The 16838-nt window shown below is 41.4% G+C and overlaps 1 protein-coding gene across 6 annotated transcripts in view; it reads left to right on the top strand.

Moving 5' to 3' along the window:
• frmpd4 (FERM and PDZ domain containing 4) overlaps positions 1-16838 on the top strand; it is a 471176-nt gene that overhangs the window by 431773 nt on the left and 22565 nt on the right. For 5 of the 6 annotated variants that reach the window (XM_052014783.1, XM_052014781.1, XM_052014787.1 and 2 more), the window contains 3 exons: positions 7450-7581; positions 14329-14448; positions 16659-16795. In XM_052014783.1, the coding sequence (XP_051870743.1) occupies positions 7450-7581; positions 14329-14448; positions 16659-16795 (389 nt within the window). The remainder of the gene's footprint in view (positions 1-7449; positions 7582-14328; positions 14449-16658; positions 16796-16838) is intronic. The other variant, XM_052014782.1, reaches the window with a different exon arrangement.

Raw genomic sequence — 16838 nt, 5'->3', positions numbered from 1 at the left:
GCAGAAGCTACTTTCTGCCCAGATAGCAGCCTCCAGCAAAGGCACTGCTACATCTCCTTCCTTAGTGATCAAAGCATTCCATCACATGCACCTGCAGACACGTCGAGGGAAATTGCATCAATTCAATTAAAAGGGAGTATCTGTCAGACCTTCAGTTCACAGTAATTGCAATGAAATACGTTTATTGGCAGGGAGATTAATAATGATACTTTGAAATGATTCTGCGTATTGGATGCAGTTTGATTTCTGTCAGGCCTTTTCATCAAGAAAAATGTGCCAATAAAACGTTTATGTATTTTTTATTTCACCTTCAGAAATAAAGGCACTGGAGTAGATTTTCCAGTTGAGTAGCCGAGATATGGATGTGGAAGATCACAAAAAAAAGATACATTTGCATTATGAACAGATTTCCACCTAAACAGAATCTTAAATTAATTTGCTTTGCATTTTACAGTGGAATCATAAATAGCAATTAGTTTGTAGTTAATTATATTTTCATGAGGTTGCAACAGTATAATCCAGCCTTCAACGCAATCTCCCAGAGTTTATGTTGATAAAATGCTCAAACAAGTTCCTGTACACTTAAAATAGCATTGAGCAGTGCTGGAGTGTACAGTTTGTGTGCTTGCATTGAAAAGACCTGACTGCTTAATATTTATAATAGTAGGTTACAAAAACAAAACATTTCTGAACCTCTTCCTTTCTCTTTGGCTTTGGATATTCCCTGTTCCTCTCTTCCAAGAGATTTGATTCTGAGGTTTGTCTCTGGTACAACAAACCAGTTCGTTCACTGTGTTTCCCAATGGAGGTTTGCCTTTACTCTTTGGAAGGAGAGGAAACTATGGTGAGAGGCATGGAAGTTGGGCAATAGCAATGACAGACCACCTTACCATGGTTGAAATGTGTACTACTAGAGGGCATGCATTTATGGGTGAGAGAGTGAAAGTTCAAAGGAGATGTGCAGGGCAAGTATTTTACACAGAGAGTGATGGGTGCCTGCCAGGGGTGGTGGTGGAGGCAGATACGATAAAGGTGTTTAAGAAACTCTTAGGTATGCACATGAATATTCAGAAAATGGAGGGAGGTGGACCATGTGCAGGCAGAAGGGATTAGTTTAATTCGGCATCGTTAACTTAATTAGTTTGGCATAACATTGTGGGCCAAAGGACCTGTTCCTGTGCTGTACTTTTCTATGTTGTAGAAAATTGGATAAGCACTTTTAACAGGTTATGAGGAAGGAGAAGAGGTGTGAAAGAAAAAACATAAGGGATTGACTGGATAGCACCACCCAAGAGCCAGTGCATGCTCAATAAGCCAATGGGCCTCTTTTTTTCTGTGCAGCATGATTTTATCATTGTTTGTAATCCTGAAGACTCATTAACCTTTTAAATCTATCTTATGGGAAAAAGTGCTTTAATTAAGAGTAGATTTATTTCACATATTGATCCACCTGTTTGGTTGACTGGGGAAAACCCACTTACATTATCAATATTTCAAGATAGGTGGTCAATAGGTAACATTCATTAGAATCTGCAAATAACATTCACCCATTCCATGACTGGGTTTCAAAAGCAGTTCCTTCTGGTGGTACAGGAGTCTTGAAGTGGATTTGGACTGCCTTAATCTAGTTCCTTGTTCCCAGAAGCCTACTGTGTAAAGCTGCTCACTAAGATAGCACAAAGGATAAATGGTGTGAAACATGGGAAGATGCTATACCAGTGCTGAAAGATTGAACGGATGCTGTCTCTTAGTGGTGAAAATTATTTGTGTCAACATGCCCTAACTTCCTAAATATGAAATTCACCAAAAATGGACCATGTGTAGGCAGAAAGTATTTCAATTAGGAGTCTTTAGCTTAATTAGTTCAGCACAGCGTCATGGGCTAAAGGCCCTGTTCCTGCGCTTTATTGTTCTATGTTCTTACTCCCCCTGAAGTACCAGCCTGCCTGTACCAAAGGGCTCCGAAGCTTTACATGCTTAAGTTAAATCATGGACTTCGACCCATTTATGGCTTGTATGCTTGCATGAAGGGAATAAAGACCTTTACTAGCAGCAACTTTTGTTGAACTTCCTGAGGAAATAATGCGCAAACAGTAACAAATTGTTAATGGATTAAAAATGTAGCAAGTGGGAGACATATGCATTTATATTTCATGTAAAGACTGTGCCATCCCGCAACCCCCCCCCCCCCCACCACCACTATATTAAGATACGTATATCTCCTCATTGTATATTAGATTTAAGCCTCCTCCAAGAATTTTCCTGGTGTTTCTCCCTACCTACACATTTCTTGGGTGCCGACTGCTCTCGTGTGGTTATCAGAGCTTCGTCCAGGGTGGCAGAGCTTATGCTGAGTTTTCTCTGAAGTTACAGCAGAGAAGACCTGAAAAAGTTTTACGGGTGGCATTCTGACCCAAGCGTGACACAGTCCAAATTGTTCTTTGTAAGGAATTAAGCTCTAACTTCTATACTTAGGTGTTGGGTTAGAATGCAGCACTTGCTGTGATGTGCAATAGCTAAGGTGAGAACATAAATGTATTTAAGGAGAATGAGAAAGTGACTATGATCTGGAACTTGCTGGCCTAGAGTAGTGGAAAGAGAGTTTATTGTTGCTTTCAAAAGGGAATTGAACAGGTGCTATGTGAAGGTGCACAGGAATGGGACTGACTGGATTGCCATGCAAAGAGCTGGCATAGACTTGATGGGGTGAATGGTCTCCACCTATTCCATTATAATCATGTGGTTCTATCACTCTACGTGATGGACAAACTGGTGATTGTGGTGGTGCAATTGAATGAAACAAGTTAGGATGGGGCATGTGTGGAGCACAAACGTCCACAGAGGCCTGGTCCTGTAGCTGTGCAATTCTGTATAAAATTAGAACGTAAACCTGGATGAAGGACCCAGGCTCATGATGCAGGACAACAAGGTCTGAACAAGCTGGGAAGAAAATGACAGAAATGAAGAAGTAACGGCTGAGAGGAGGCCAGACTAGATTTAACAACTGTGGCTAGAAATTTAATTGTATTGCACAACATTTTTTTGTACTCTGGCTGATTGAATTATTTTTTTTAATCCACTTCCCCAGATTAGGTCTAGGTTATCTTTGCATCTGACTCACATACACATGGAGGGCAGTGGGTGGGTGCAGTGACGCCAAACAATGTTTTGATGTCACTTGAGCAAAACTGTACTGGGTGGTCTAGGCCTGTGGATACGACAGGTCTTGCGTACGGAAGCAGATCTGAACTGGGTGCTTGATGGTCAGCATGGACTTGGAGGACCAAAGGCCCTGTTTCCACGTTGTATGATTCTATGACAATAAAATGGAGGAACACGGCCATTCTTCAATTTACAAAATAGACACATTCCTGAAAAACATTTTATTTAAAGTGAAATTCCATAAAATGGAAAAAACTGGGCAAAATGCATGGTAGGTGTTTTGGTATTCATATAGCAAGAAATAGCTTTGAAAATCAAAGATTAATAGCCCAAAGAGTCAATGGCATTATTGGGAAAAATCATAAGTTGAGAAATACCTGAGAGGTTGTAGGGAACTTTGAGAAGCCAGAGACTAAAGGTGAGAGAAGATCACATATCTAAGTATCCCTTCTGTATCACAGAAGAGCTGTGTTGCAAAAACCTGCAAACACGATTAAAGTTGTGAATGTAATTTATCTTACTTTGCCTTGAGCATGGAGACGTAATCATTGCCGGACATTTCAGGCATATTTCAGGTTTAGTTATATCTTGCAAAAGGTCAAGTTTTATATAATAAAATTTAAATTAAGTTGGTATACCAATAATTAAATGGGCTGAGGTGCAAACCTCACAGATTTTCTGTGGAAACTGTAAATCTAGTTATACCTTAATTGGGAATCAACAGTACCAATGTAGAAAGTGCAATAACATTTGATTGGGTTTATGTTAATGTTATTTTTGCAAATTACCTTTTTATTCATTCACAACACATGGCTGTCACTGTCAAGGCCAACACTTATGCCTCTCTCTAATTGCCCTGGTGAAGATGGGGTGACCTTTAATCATCCTAATTTGCAACAAAGATGCTCTCAAATTGGTGCCAGGAAGCGAGTTCCAGAATTTTGACCCAACAACCATGCAGGAATGATGATATTATTTCCAAATCAAGATATTCTGCTACTTGGAAGGGGACTTGGAGGTGGTGCCTGCCTCCTTCTAGGTGTAGGTGTCACAGATTTATGAAGTACTATTAAGATGAATCACAATATTTCACATTGCACTGATGGCAAAGAGCATGGCTATTTAAGGTGGTGGATGAGGTGCCCAATCAAATGGACTGCATTGACCTGACTGATGCCAAGCTTCCTGAGTACTGTTGTAGTTGCACCCATCCAAGTAAGTGGATTGTTTCTCATCACACTCCTGAGTTGTCCCTTGAAGATGGCAGAAAGGCTTTAGAAAGTCAGGAGATGAGTCATTTGACACAGAATGCAGAGAACCTGACTGACTCCTCTCACCACAGGGGTTTAATAGCTGGTACAGATAATTTTAAGGTCAATATTGACTGTCCCCACCACCTCAGGATGGTGACGTTAATGTCACTGACTGTCATGAAGAAGTGGTTGGACTCTGTCTTGTTGGAGCACTTCTGATTCATCTGCTCAGTGAGGATGGTTTGTGATATTAAGTCACACAGGGTCATCCTTGCTAGTGTGTGACCTGGTACCATGAATCTTCCTGTCATTGAACGTTAAGCACCAGCAGTCCTTTCCCTCCCATCTGCATTGTGACTGTATTGCCATCTCTGATGGATCTGCCCTGCTGATGGGACAAAGCTATTTGAGTAGTCTGTGGGATTGCTCTTCCAATTTTGACATGTCAAGGTGATTGTGAGGAGGACTTTGAAGGTTGGAAAGCACTGGGTGTATCTTTATTGTGTCCAAATCCCAAGGCTACTTTGGTGCTTCGTGGTTGGTTATGTCTCATACAAGTAGGTGGTTCGCTGGGCTATTTCAGAAGGAAATTAAATTCAATCATGTTGCTGGGAATCGTGAGTTGCATTTAGACTAAATCAGGTAAGGATGGCAGGTTTTCTTCCTTAAAGAGCATTAGAAAAGTCAATTGGAATTCTATGATACAATCAACCACAATGTCTTTTACCATGAATAATTCTAGATTTTTATTCCAGGTGTAGTGCATTAACTAAAATCAATTCCACTAACAACCCTGGTGGGATTTGAAGTTGCATCTCCTGAACATTAGTCCGATCACTGGATTACCAGCCCAGTGACACAACCACTGTGTGACTGTACCTCATAATTTAATAGTACAAGTTGTCTGTCAGAGAGAAGTTAAATTCAAGGTTTGTTTTATCAGAGAATGCCAGAGAAAGGAGCCAGAGAATTGAATAAACACAAAGGAAAAGAAAAAGTGAAAATTCAAAGATCCTTGGTTTTTTGTAATGCAGTTTTACTTTACAAGAAGTGTTAGTTGTTTGATGGCCTGATCACCTTTGGAAAATGGGATACATCCATCCACTTTGGACAGCTTCTACCAGCAATAAACACTCCCCTGTTCTGTTGCAGTAACCTTTAAATATGGGATGAAACTCCTTTCACACGATCTCAGACATGGTGCTGATAAGCCATTGCACCAGAAGCAACTCATTCTGTTACAACATACCTGACTGAAAATCTCCAATACCGCCAGCCTTTATATTCCTTCCTGAGAGGCACTTGTTTCAGCCAAGGTCGATTGTTGTTCGTACAGGCACTCGCTGACTCCCAACACCAACTGTTTTCACTTCAGACCCATGCAGCTATCCTTTATCCCCTCTCTCTGGGCAGGATTAGAGTCTGGGTCACAAAGGAGATAAGGCACTATCACCTCCACCACTCAGTCCTTCCCAAGACTTGCCTTTAGCTAGAAGGCAGCTGTTGGTTGCTGAGTGACATGAGGCAACCATTAAAGTGGATAAACTCATAAGAACTAGAAGCAAGATGTCTCAGCTCCTCATACCTATTCCATCATGGCTTATCATTTACCTCAGCACTACTTTTCTGCCACAAAACTACCTTTATTCCTTTAATATCGAGGAATAATCTTTGTCTTTCGACTGAGGGTCTGCAGTCTAAAGGAAGAGAATTCTAAAGAATCACTTCCCCCTTATCCAGAAATAGACACCAACATGCTTGATGAGGACTAAACTTTGAAATGACATACTGTTACATAGTTAGGCCTTTAGTTTTCTTGTGCTAAGATCAAAACTCTGATGTGAGCCTTGCACGACCTTTAGGATAAATTGAAAAATTCTTTTGCTTCAGTAATTTCTAAATAGACAGTCTGTTTTGGTAGCATTTTGGTAGCATTTTGATATCATTGAAACTTCAAGCAAATCAAATCGCAGGGGCAACGTCCATAATTTTCTGATGCTCTTCAGGTTCGAGCATGGTACCAGCGGACCGGAGAGTGGCCAGTGTTACTCCTTTGCTCATAAAAGGGAGTAAGAGTAAGCCCAGCAAGTACAGTCAGTCAGTTTAACCTCAGTGGTGGGAGAGCTTTTGAAAACACTTATCTGGTTCAGGATTAATAGTCACCTAGAGGAAAATGGATTATTAAGGCAAGACAGCATAAAGTTGTTCAGGGCAAATCCTGTTTATCGAATTTGATAGAATATTTGATGCACTAATGGATAGAGTTGATGAGTGTCATGTGTCAATGTGGCGTTGAGGCACTTCCAGAAAACTTCTGATAAGGTGCTGCATAATAGGGATATCAGCAAAGTTGAAGAGAGGGTCCAGAAAAGACTTGTAAGAATAGATCCTGGAGTGAGGGACTACAATTATAAGGATGGACAGGAATGGTGGAGAAGAGATTTATCAGAGGTATATAAAATGATAGATAGATTGGTTAGTGGGAGGCTGTTTGGTGGAGGGTTTGAGGAGTGTGAGTAGCCCACATGGTCCCTCAAGACTGCCCTGCTGTTCAATATGATCATAGGTAATCTGTCCCAGGCCTCATCTCTTCTCCATTGACCTGAGTTCCCCAATCTTTCAAAAATGTATCTGCATCCTCTTTAAAAGCCTCCAATGATTTAGACTACACAACACCTGAGGGGTAGATACACCAGATATTCTCCTCCCTCTCAGGGTGAAACAAAGAGGAAGAGAATAAAGAGTGACACAATGAAAACTTTTTACTCAGCATGTGGTTGCAATGCCTGGCAGATATGGAGGATGGCTCTATTGAGGCCTTCAAGAGGGAATTGGATAAATAAATGATGGAAAATAATTTGCAAGGCTGCAGAGAAAGGGCCAGTGAGTGGATCTAGAGATTTGCTCTGGTAAAGAGCCAACATGCAGGCAATGGGCCAAATGGCCTTCTCCTTTACTGTATTCATTCTATGAGTCTCGGCTGGTCAATAAAAACAGATTCATTTTAGAAGGATTTTTTTGTGTGTGTTCACAGGATGTGATCCTGACGCTTCAGGAGAAACTGTCCATCAAATGCATCGAACATTTTTCTCTGATGCTGGAGCAGCGCATTGAAGGAGAGCCAAACAAACTTCTTTTGCTTCATGATCAGGAGACCCTTACTCAGGTAACTGCTCTTGATGGGGTGTGTGGAATGGTTGCCTTGAAAAGGTAAAAATTAATATTAGAAAACCCTAAGCGTGCAAGAGGCATCACTAACTATCACATCCCAAGTGGCTGAATGGATCCACAGCTCTCATGTGGATCAACAGGACAGAACACCTTGGAACTATATGTGTTACAGGTGGTTTCCCATTTTCATAATAACAAAGTCTAGCTACCAGCTCACATACCATTCTGGTTTTAACAGAGAAATTCACACGTGAACTGAGAACATTGGATCAGCAGTTTAACCTGTTTTATCATTTAATCAGATCATGTATGTGCGTCAACTTAGTTTATCCACTTTTGAAATTCTTACCAAAAAAAAATCTATTTCTGCCTGTCTTGAGCACAAAACAGCAGAAGCCTGCAAAGATTATGGTGCCATCTGAAGTAGTGCAAAAATAAAACTAAAGTGACAATAGTGGAATAACCGAGGAGGTTGAGTTAAGAGTAAGTGGCAGCATCACTGGGAAGGGGGCGTGAAGGATGTGATTGGTTAACAAGTCTGATCGCTCTCTCTGTCTTCTAACTTATTCCATTGTGGAATTGTATCTCACAAGCAGAATATAACATGTTGCCATTTCCACATTGAGCATTCAGCACAATAAACCGAGAATGAATTTCTACCATGAATTTCCATCATTGCTTTTGTTGTGGTAATCTCTCCTGCTTACTGCCCTGTCACAGCTAACCGATCTCACCTAACCACTCCCCTTTCCCCCATCCCAACCCCCTCCACCACTCTTCCACAGTTCTGTACACTTACTTAATTATTCATTCATGGGCAACCAGACATTTATTGCTTATGACCAGTTACATCCGTTACATTGACCAGTTCTGATGGTAGATCGTGAAGTGTTTGCTCTGTTTCACTGCACACTGGTGTTTTTCCAGTATTTTCTGTTCATTACTCAGTTTTCCTACATCTGTAGTATTTTGCCCTTGTACTGTTTATGTTAAAAAATGTTTTCTGATATCAGTGCTAGATAGATAGATATCTTTATTAGTCACATGTACATCGAAACACAGTGAAATGCATCTTTGCATAGAATGTTCTGGGGGCAGCCCACAAAGTTGCCAGGCTTCCGGCACCAACATAGCATGCCCACAACTTCCTAACCCGTACGCCTTTGGAATGTGGGAGGAAACTGGAGCACCCGGAGGAAACCCACGCAGACACAGGGAGAACATACAAACTCCTTACAGACAGTGGCCAGAATTGAACCTGGGTTGCTGGCGCTGTAATAGCGTTATGCTAACTGCTAGTTGATTATGTCCTTTTATTCTGTCTGTGTATCTGTCCCACTAGAACTTTTCTACATTTTTAACGCCTAACTTGTATCGCCCCTTGATTTTCCAAACATAGCACCACAACCAAGTTAATGTAACCTGCCATCATGTAACTTTATAAGCCCCAGTAAACATTAAGTTGTGGTCTTTAGAACATGTACCCTTTTGTGATGGGAGCCTGAAGTTCCAAAGACTCAAGACCCACTAAGAGAAAAAAATACAACACCTTTCTGTCTTAAATAGACAACCAGTTATTTTTAAACATTGACCCCCTAGTTCTCGATTCTTCGACAAGCAGAACTATCCTCTTCCTGTGCACCCAAGTGTACTAATTGATGGTGCTCCCAGGGCCAAGAGAAGCTTCTTCTGGCCCTGCTGCAAAATTCTATATCACAAGAGGCCCATGTATGCTACAAACTGAGCATTGAACAGTTTGTAAACTGAAAGCCCTTCATTTACAAGGGGTAACTTGTTGATTTAAAGGGGATTTACCTGAGACTGGCTCCCAGTGCCGGTCTCCCTGGCCTGGAATTGGACCAGGCTGATTGCCCTTTAATAACAATCAACCAGGCATCACAGTCACTTTGAAGGCCTGCTTCGCCATGTATGGTCCATACCAACTGGAGGCCATGATTGTGTGGACTAGTGCCACAGAAGTCCACGTGCTTCTGTGTACATGGTGCATAAGCAACATGGAGGACCTGAAAGGAAAACTGCAAAGTTCATGGACCTTGCAGTAAATCTCTTATTTTCCTTTGCATTTATTTTATTAAAATTAAATCACCTTGGGCACTTGTAGAATTTCTGACCTCACACATTAATCTCAAGCTGTTCCATTCAGAATAAAAATATTACCAGATGAGTACACAGCAATGCTTTTGGATAAAATACAAAGTTTTGTTCTGAAAACAAAAGTGCCTTTGGTACTTCCAGCAGACAAACACTTAACACCCTTTATAAGTTTCTTTTTATGTGACTTTAGTGGACTAAATCACTTAAGGAGATGAAAATCGCAGTTAGAGGAATGTCATACAAATGCATTGTGATCAACCAATAAATGCAGCAACAGTGAATTCTTGTAGCATTTTTAAAACATTACAATTAGCCTGAAAGCAGTTGCCCAGTGGATTTTTACTCACCTTGCTCTGAACAATGTATTTTTACAATGCGTATATTTAAAATATTGTTTACACTTTTACCATGTGCAGTCCTCCCTGTCACTCTGTTCCAAATAAACAAGAAATAAATTATCTTGCAGTTTCTATCTTTGCAGAGCCTGTACTGCCCAAGTCCTGCATCTATGCTCAAGTTTGACACTTAACACTCAGAAAAGCCTGTTCATGTGCAACAATATCCAGCGCACAACTTAATGCTGTTTCCCAGATTGGCAGTGGTGAACGAATGAGCTGCCTGCTCCCTGGCCACTCATGCAGAAGGAGGCTTCCAATGCACCTGTAAAGCCTGCATTTATGGCCAGTCACTGAGCAAGTGCTGGGAACACAGACTCTCCTCAGGCTCCCTTGTCCTCCACTCCCACGACTGGCAAGCCTTGCTGGACCCCCATCCTCCCTTCATTGTTCTGCTGCACTCACCCAGCACTTCCCCCACTACCATCAGCCACTGACCCCCGTTCCCCAACCATCCACAGACCCCGATCTGTGTCCGACTTATCTCAGTGGTGACCATTCAATATGCCTTTGCAGGCAGCCGCAAAATTCTAGGCAGCTCCGAAACCTTATTGCACTGCACTTTCTCTGTAGCTGTGACACTTTACTCTGTACTGTTATTGCTTTTACCTGTACTACAGCAATGGACTGTGTACTGAATCAATGTAACTGCACTGTGTAATGAATTGACTTGTATGATTTCTATGCAAGACAAGTTTTTCACTGTACCTCGGTACAAGTGACAATAATAAACCAATACCAATACCAACTGAATGAGGCTGTTCTCAACCTTAGTGCCACACCTGATTCCAAGCTGAACTTTAGACTACTTATCTGCACCATCACTAAATCTGCCTAGTTCCAACTCTGTAGCAGCACCAACTCTATCACTGCCTCCACTTCACTTGCTGCTGAAGCCCTCCTCCATCAATAGAGTTCATTCCGCCATCAATGGCGTTCACTCCTTTGCTGCACTCCTGCATTCCATTCTCACTGGAGGCATCGCAATGTCAACTGCCCCGTCGCAGTTGGCACCAGGTATCATACTCCCACCACCCTTGCGCTCATGGATCTGCATTAGCTCCATGTTAAGCAAAATTCATTCACTTATTTTTGCATCATTCCCTCGTCTTGGCTCACTCTTTCTTTGTAGTCTCCTCCTGCCCTATGGCCCTCCAAGATAATATAGATTCTTCCAATTCTGGCCTCCTGAGCATTCCTAAATTCAAATGCTCCACTACTGCTGACCATAATTTCAGTCGCAAATCCACAAGCTCTAGAATTCTCTCTCTGAACCTCCCCTCCTCTCTATACATTGCTACTCCTTTAAGGTGCTCTTAACAGCTGGCTCTTTGCCCAAACCTCTGGTCATCTTCTCTACTAACCCTTCATGACTTGTTGTCAAACTTAGTTTGATAACATTCTTGTAAAGTGCCTTTGGCATATGATTACATTAAAGGTTATGTATAAATACCAGTAGTTATTATTGACGACATGAGATCTCAAACAAATTTTAGTAAAACTGTCCACAACCAGCATGAAGATTACATGCAAGGTTTCATTCATCAATTATTGATCCAGTCAAAGCTCACAAGCTGCTCATAAAGAATTACTCAAAGTACAAGGATATAAACCCTGGTGTGATTTGAATTGCTTTTAAAGTGGAATGACACTTGAAGAGTATTGTCTGTCTGCTTGTTCAGAAATAACCAATAATCTACTGTGCTCAGCATCTGATTCTTGCACTGCACATCAAGTCACGTCTCTTTCCCAACAACCTCACCCCGTAACCAGATCAAAGGATGAGCTGGTTACCTTCATAGATCTTGGCTGTATTGGGTGTTGCATGCAGAATGACAAAACTTTGTTGCATAATATTTTATGTCAAGAGAGAATATTTTTCATATGAAAACAGACACTGCTGGAAGTACCCAGCAGGTAAGACAGCAAGTGTGGAAAGAGAAATGGAGTTAACATTTCCAGTTAAGGACTCTTTGTGTTAAGTTGCAGCAAAGATCATTTGCCCACCTTTTCTGCAACTTAAAACTAACTTGTTTTCCTCTTTCCCAGTTCCGACAAAGGGCGCTCTGGCTGACCTGAGTGTTTTTAGCACTTTCTCTTGTTATTTCAAATTTCCGGCACCTGAAAGTTCTTTTAATTTTCATTTATTGAAAATATTTTTCACCTTTTTCCACCTCTTCAAGTGCACAAGGACCAACTAGGGGACAAGGTGTGGCACTGTAAGAATATGCACAGGAGAGCAAACAGTAGGATTGGAACGGCTCAAGTTCCCATTGATTAGAGAGCGTGTGTTGGAGCTGTTAGAAAATATTAGGACAGATAAGTCCCAGGGCCTGACGGAATATTCCCCAGGCTGCTCTGCGAGGCGAGGGAGGTGATTGCTGAGCCTTTGGCTAGGATCTTTGAGTCCTCGTTGTCCACGGAAATGGTACCGGAGGATTGGAGGGTGGCAAATGTTGTCCCCTTATTCAAAAAAGGTAATAGGGATAGTCCAGGGAATTATAGACCAGTGAGCCTTACGCATGTGGTGGGCAAGCTGTTGGAAAAGATTCTTAGAGGTAGGATCTATGGGCATTTAGAGAATCATGGTCTGATCAGGGACAGCCAGCATGGCTTTGTGAAGGGCAGATCATGTCTCACAAGCCTGATAGTGTTCTTTGTGGAGGTGACCAGACAAATTGATGAGGGTAGTGCAGTAGATGTGGTCTACATGGATTTTAGTAAGGCATTTGACAAGGTTCCACATGGTAGGCTTCTTCAGAAGGTCAGAGGCCATGGGATCCAGGGAAGCTTGGCCATGTGGATTTAGAATTGGCTTGCTTGTAGAAAGCAGAGGGTTGTGGTGGAGGGAGTGCATTCAGATTGGAGGGCTGTGACTAGCAGTGTCCCACAAGGATTGGTTCTGGGACCTCTGCTTTTCATGATTTTTATTAATGACTTGGATGAGGGGGTGGGAGGGTGGGTTGGCAAGTTTGCAGACGACACAAAGGTTGGTGGTGTTGTGGACAGTGTAGAGGATTGTCAAAGATTGCAGAGGGACATTGATAGGATACAGCGCTGGGCTGAGAAATGGCAGATGGAGTTCAATCCAGAGAAGTGTGAGGTGGTACACTTTGGAAGGACAAACTCCAAGGCAGAGTACAAAGTTAATGGCAGGATTCTGGGCGGTGTGGAGGAGCAGAGGGATCTGGGGGTTCATATCCACAGATCACTGAAAGTTGCCTCACAGGTGGATAGGGTAGTTAAGAAAGGTTATGGGATGTTAGCATTCATAAGCCGAGGGATCGAGTTTAAGAGCCGCGAGGTAATGATGCAGCTCTATAAAACTCTAGTTAGACCACACTTAGAGTACTGTGTCCAGTTCTGGTCGCCTCATTATATGAAGGATGCGGAGGCGTTGGAAAGGGTGCAGAGGAGATTTACCAGGATGCTGCTTGGTTTGGAGAGTATGCATTATGAGAAGAGACTAAGGGAGCTAGGGCTTTACTCTTTGGCGTGAAGGAGGATGAGAGGAGACATGATAGAGGTGTACAAAATATTAAGAGGAATAGATAGAGTGGACAGCCAGCGCCTCTTTCCCAGGGCACCAATGCTCAGTACAAGAGGGCATGGCTTTAAAGTAATGGGTGGGAAGTTCAAGGGAGATATCAGAGAAAGGTTTTTTACCCAGAGAGCGGTTGGGGCATGGAATGCGCTGCCTGGGGCGGTGGTGTAGGCAGGTACATTGGTCAAATTCAAGAGATTACTAGCTAAGCATATGGAGGAATTTAAAATAGAGGGATATGTGGGAGGAAGGGGTTAGATAGTCTTAGGCGAGGTTTAAAGGTCGGCACAACATGGTGGGCCTAAGGGCCTGTATTGTGCTGTACTGTTCTATGTTCTTTTACTTACAGGGGACATGATTAGGCTGAGGATATTGTCTCCAGTTGAGAAAGAGTCTGTATCAAGTGCCCAAACTTAAGAATTCAATTAATTGAGGAAGAACATAATTACAATTGATTTACATGGGTTTAATGAAAGCTGAGTATTAACCATACTCCTGGGGTTGAGATCTCACTCTTATCCAAATCACTGAGCCATCGACTATATGTTTGATACAGATAATTGTGTAACTGGGCTTTATGCTTCAGAAACCCTTACCCCTGGCCCCTCAGACCTTAGAGATAATCCTATTGTTGTTACTATTGGGGACTCTGTCCAGAAGCCCTTCATCTGATATTACTTTGCTTTAGGTAACACAGAGACCGGGTTCCCACAAGATGAAGTGTCTTTTCCGGATCAGCTTTGTCCCAAAAGATCCCATTGATTTATTACGGAGAGATGCAGTTGCTTTTGAGTATTTGTATGTCCAGGTAAGTGTGTGTGATGCAATATATTTATACTGTGATACTAAACCACCAGCTTCTGATACATTACATGTTTCCATTTCCTGTGTTGATTCCATTAGTGTCTTCTTCCAAAGTATAACTTAAACACTTTTGATTGACAACTGGCAGGTTAAGGTTTCAAAATTGTAAAATAAAAGGAACCAGCTATTGACAATATTAACAATCAGAGCTGCAAAAAGAAAGAAAGAAAGAGACTTGGGGTTATTCAATGTATTTTATTTCAATTTTAGAACACTTTGCAGTACTTTTGAAATGAGATCACTGTTGTGATGGAGGAAACATGACAGTCAATCTGCACACAGCAAGCTCCCACAAACAGCAGTTTGATTCTGGCCAAGTAATTTGTTTTAGAGATATTGATCAGGGAATAATTATTGATCAGCGTACAAGGGATAAGTTCGTTGCTATTCCTCATGGCAGTGCCACATTCACCAGATATTGCAAAAGATAATGTAGTGTTCCCCCCCCATTGTTTCAGAATTACTTGAGCTTCAGTATTGATTTGAACCAACAATTGACTGAGAGACTAGAGACTACCCACTAAACCATAAGAAACATGTTTAGGTTTTAGAATCTTTTCATATCAGTAGCCTGCTGTTGACAATATTAATGAACTGACTTATGTGCATAGAACTGCAGCGATTTCACAATTTACAACAGGGACTGTGACTTGAAAATTGCACTCCACAGTCCGATTATTGAATCATTCATCAAATGTCTTTGTCTTCTTTTATAGCAGAGTGATATTTCCATTATGAAGAGATTAAAACCTGAATTAAAGTAATGGGTGCTGGAATGCAATTCTAACCCATTATACAATCATCCTCTAATGCCTTCAAATGTAATTTCTAGGCCAATGTATATTATGTAAAAGTAAAGCAGTTGGCATCAGTGAAATGGGATGTCAGAGTTTGTTATCGTCAATAGGGATGTGAGTTACAAGTCAACAGCAATTAACATTCATGTACTGCTTTTGACACAGGAAATCATCCCAAAATATTTCATGGAAGTCTGGAACTTTATAATATTTTTAAATGACTTTATCATAGACAGATACATTTTCAAACCAAAAGAGTCCCTTCTAATGAATGGAAATGGGTAATGACGATGATGGGGTTCCAAATTAGTCCGAACTTGGTGGTGGGGAATGGAAAGAAGTGTGAGGTTCCCAATTTTAAGGTGGTTTTCTCTGCATTCATATTCTTAAGTTTGCTCATACTGAAAGGCTTTCTTCCTGTGTCTTCCATGAGTAGTAAAATGAAGAAGTTGGTCTGTTAAGAGTACATCTACTTTGCTCAGGTATCCACCAAGAGAGAAAAATTACTCGCCGATCATGATTCAGTTTATTGAGAGCTATAAGACTCAACATCGTGGTGTTGCAATCACCCTTTCTCTATCACCATAGCCTCACTCAGCCCCACAGTCTCCTTCCCCATGCACACGTTAAAGGAACCTTTATTTTTCATGATGACATTTACACTTGTTTTAATTTTCTGAATGGAAAGTTTGAATGTGTCACTGACTTTTGACCCTTGCTTCCAAACCCTGCCAACACTCTGAGAGCAGCCATTCCACAAACCTGACCGTCACAAATAATGCTTTGACATCACTAGCACCACTATATATATTTTTTGCTCTTAATTTGTGAATATCTGAGCAAAGTAGAAGTATTCCTCGCAAACTAACTTCTTCAGTTTAATTCTCACGACAAATACAGCAAGAAAGGAGAGGGAAGTGGAAGCTATTCCTCCTCTCTTAGAAAACCAATCATTCAGGGTTCTTCATGCCAGAGATTAGAAGAACCAATTTGAGTCCATAGGCTGTGCAGAATCGGGAAGGAAATCAATACATTGATTTTCTCACAGCTTCCTGCTCTCCTGCTGCAGATTGCACACCAAGGTGACATGCGTGACTCTAAATGAGAACGATACATGATCTTCATATAAAATTCTGTAATCTCTTCTGTACCATTTATTTGCTTTAATCTTTTTTAAAAAGAGAAGAAAAAAATGAAATAAATGCTATAAAAATCAAATGTATATAAGTTACAAGGGCATTACAAATCTAGGGGCCTGCTGATCTGAAGCATGCTTATTATCTCAGCCAGATGCAGCTGAAGGTACTTATTGGCATGATGGTTGGTTACACTTCTCCCCCTACTGTTTCTCTGCCAGAGTTGCAATGATGTGGTGCAGGAGAGGTTTGGGCCTGAGCTGAAGTATGATGTGGCTCTCCGACTCGCTGCTTTGCAGATGTACATCTTGACTGTCAGCACCAAGCAATCCCAGAAAGTCTCTCTTAAATACATCGAGTAAGTAATGAAAATGGATTTGATAACAACTTGAAACGTTCTG

The sequence above is a fragment of the Pristis pectinata genome, chromosome 4 (assembly GCF_009764475.1).
Source record: "Pristis pectinata isolate sPriPec2 chromosome 4, sPriPec2.1.pri, whole genome shotgun sequence".
Classification (NCBI taxonomy): domain Eukaryota; kingdom Metazoa; phylum Chordata; class Chondrichthyes; order Rhinopristiformes; family Pristidae; genus Pristis; species Pristis pectinata.
The sequence above is the reverse complement of the archived record's forward strand: the minus strand, read 5'-3'. Positions and strand labels throughout refer to the sequence as shown.